The sequence below is a fragment of the Mesoplodon mirus genome (assembly GCF_964341445.2).
Source record: "Mesoplodon mirus genome assembly, chromosome: X".
NCBI lineage: Eukaryota > Metazoa > Chordata > Mammalia > Artiodactyla > Ziphiidae > Mesoplodon > Mesoplodon mirus.
The window spans coordinates 87,529,723-87,532,931 of NC_138981.1; the positions used below are offsets into that span (position 1 = coordinate 87,529,723).

General features: G+C 49.6%; 1 protein-coding gene across 1 annotated transcript; it reads right to left on the reverse strand.

Annotated features, from left to right (window-relative positions):
* Positions 1-530: 530 nt before the first annotated feature.
* Positions 531-2,103, reverse strand: LOC309796599 (protein BEX1). Its single transcript, XM_082609831.1, has 3 exons — positions 1,986-2,103; positions 1,505-1,582; positions 531-1,167 (listed from the first exon to the last, which is right to left on the reverse strand). Exon 3 carries the CDS (start codon positions 1,160-1,162, stop codon positions 776-778), a length of 387 nt encoding a protein of 128 aa, XP_082465957.1. The 5' UTR covers positions 1,163-1,167; positions 1,505-1,582; positions 1,986-2,103; the 3' UTR covers positions 531-775.
* Between the last annotated feature and the right edge of the window lie 1,106 nt (positions 2,104-3,209).

Consider the following 3,209-nt stretch of genomic DNA (forward strand, 5'->3'; position numbering starts at 1 on the left):
TTCATTAAGTAGTATGTGTTGTTTTGAAAAATGAGAAAATAGAGGGAGTGCCCTGGCAGTCCAGTGGTGAGGACTTGGAGCTCTCACTGCTGTGGCCCAGGTTCAATCCCTGGTCTGGGAACTAAGATCCCACAAGCCGGGCAGCGTGGCCAAAGGAAAAAAATAAGTACATGGAGGATATAATGTGTGGGTTGCCAGGACCTCAAATCCTGAAAATGAGGATGCCCTCTGAGAGTTCTAAATGGATGAATCTGGTAGACAATGAACATGGCTTTCCATCTCTGTGAATAACACAAGAAATTATCTGTGGATGTGATACTGAAAACGTTGGGAAGATCTAGTACTCCAATCAGCATCATTTGGGAGTTGTCCAATGCAGGTAAAAAAAGCAAAGAGCGAGAAAATAGAGATAAGAAAATAAAAATCATTCATAATTCTACCGTAAAGAGATACTTTTACTTTATATATCCTTAGACTATCTATTCGTATATAAAATATATACGATTTTAAGGGAAAAAAACAGAAAATGATTTTTTAAACTGCTTTATTAACGTCACAATATATAAAGAACATCTCTCCATGCAATAGGTAAAACTTTCCTGCTGACAGAAACTTACAGATTGGGTCAGAAACACAACATTCAATTAGAAGCTGGTAATAGGAGACCCACAAGAAACAAGTAACACCAAAAGGTTTACAACAAAGGTACGTCACAAACATGTAAGTTTAGGAAGCAGGTGTGTCTCCCTACTAACTTCAGGGACAACATCAGGATTCAAGGCATAAGGCAAAACTCATCATGATGGTCATGGTGAGGGGGGTCAGTGCTAACTGCCCGCAGACTATGACTCGACTGCTTTTCCCTCAGCTTTTCCATCAGCTGCCTCACCTCCTCCCCAATCCTTTCCATATTCTCTTCTCTCATCCTTGCCTGTGGCTCTTCAAGCCTCTGAGTCATGTCCCATCTATACTGCAGGATGGGCTGCCTAACACGTAACCTCCTACGATTTCCTCTAGGTACACAATATTCACCAGCTTCCAAAGGGAGGGCGAAAGGCTCTCCTTTATTAGCATCCTGCCCCTTTTCATCCTTGTTTTCATTCTCCTGGTTGGCATTTTCCATGTAGAGATTTTTTACTGCTTGTTCCTCTTTGGACGCCATTGCTCCTAGGAGACAAAAGACAAGAGAAGGAACTATTTTCTGGGTGGACTGATCAGCACCGAGGACAGAGGCCCTACTAAGCACCTCTCAAGACTTCCAGCCCCGGATGTAAAGGCTCTTCAAATTTTCGTTTTCCCACCTGAGAGGCTCCTTATGCCCTCTAGGGGGCCCCCAGTCCAAGCTCTCCCCGCTCCCTCGCCCAAAACCCACCATTTTCCCTGCCTATACATGCCCACGTCTCTGCAGGCACCAAAATGGAGGACGGGGTAGGGGGGAGTATTTGGGGGGGTCTTAGGGCTATCCACACGTTCCCCCCACAGCCCAACTGTCCCCCGCACAGACCTGGGCCTATCCTCACGGTCTCCTGCTCCTCCCGATTCTTGCTGCAAGTGAGCCGCCGCGACACTTCGACTCGCAGACCTGCAGAGAGTAAGAGTGGGGGAAGGGGGGCTGCTGCATCCGGACGCTCGGCCCCTTCTCAGCCCCGCATCTCCCACCCCCGGCCACCCCCACCCAACGTCCCCCGCTCCCATCCTCAGCCGCCCCCGCGCCGACCACCATTTTCTACCCCGAGAAGAAAGTGGGCGGGGCGGGGCGGGGGTGTCGGAAAAGCTCGCCGTGTGGCGAGAAGCAGGCAGCCGCCTCAGGGCCGCGCGGCCCGCCCCCAGAGAAGGCCTACCGTTTTCTGTGGCCAAACGCCAGGCCGCAGGGGGCATGGGGGCTGCGGTCTCCAACCCGGGGCAACCGGATCCCCGGGGAGGGGTCCGCAGGCTGTGTCCGCTCGCCAACGCCACCTCTGGGGACCCCCCTCCGGGTTCCTTACCTGCTGCCCCCGCGCCTCCTACTCTTGGGGGCCGACCTCGGCCCGCACTCCCTCAGGGCCACCGGGAGCAGGGACCGAGAAGGTAGCGAGCGACGGCCGGGTCTGACACTAGAGCGGGGCACGCGCGAGTTGGCGGGGGCTGGTCACGTGCGCCCTCCGTCACCGGGGGACGCCACGCCTTCGCGCCACCCCTTTCTGCCCCGCGGGGTTGCGAAGAGCCGGCGGTGCTCACCTCCCCCTGCCCCCCGTGTCACTTGTCCAAGCACCGGCTTGGGCCCCGACGCTCTCCTTTCTTTGTGTGTTCCTGGGCCTTTCTCTAACGGCCACAGAAGTGCAGTATCTTTCCGTGGGGCGGGGGGCCGTTGGCCATTACCGGTGCTCTTCTGGGGACTTGCTTTTGCCCTCCTCTGCTCCCAGGACACGCCTCCTTCCACCTGCTGTGCTTTCTGCTACCAATCTCTCCCTTTTCCCTCTACTAAAATGCATAGAAGAAATGTGTCTGGAAAAGAGCCCAGGAGAGAGGATTTTAAAAAAATTCTTTATATCTCTCTGTTTTGTTCCTTTTATTTTAGTCAAAAAAGTCAATATACTTTTAAAAAAGGAAGTAAATCTTTTTTATTTGAAAAACAGCGTTAAAGTTGGAAAAAAGACCAATCACCTGTCTCTTCTGCGAAGTCATTATATAAATATAGACTCTACAGGCAGCTACGTTTTTAGAATTTGGAAAAGGATAAGGCAGCTGATGGCTCCTCTTGTGAGTGGCCTCTAGATACATGAGGCCCTTCCATGAGGTGAGCCAATAAGTGTGTAGTGCAGCAGAGCCTTGTTTGTTTTTCAGAACTAAAACAACAGAAACCCTTCACAAATTTCTGATTCAAAAGGCAGCAAGTATGCCTATTTGCAAATCGCATGATCATGTATTGATAGACTCCTAAGGGATCTACAGTAAACCTACTGTAGAAGTAAGAATTTAATTTAGCAGGGTTGTAGTTATGGATAGATATACAAAAACTCAGTTGTGTTCCTGTATGCTAGCAATGAACCATTGGAAATTGAAATTTTGTGTGTATGTATGAAATGTAGGATAGGTTCCAAAAACGTGAGATACTTAGGGATAAATTTAAGAAAACATGTAGAAAACTTATACATTGAAAACTACAAAAGACTGCTGAAAGAAGCTAAAGATCAGAATAAACGTGAAGGTAAACCATGATCCTGGGTCAA

Bases quoted from the DNA above. Each gene is read 5' to 3' on its own strand.
- LOC309796599 (XM_082609831.1), bottom strand. From the start codon at position 1,162: ATGGCGTCCAAAGAGGAACAAGCAGTAAAAAATCTCTACATGGAAAAT.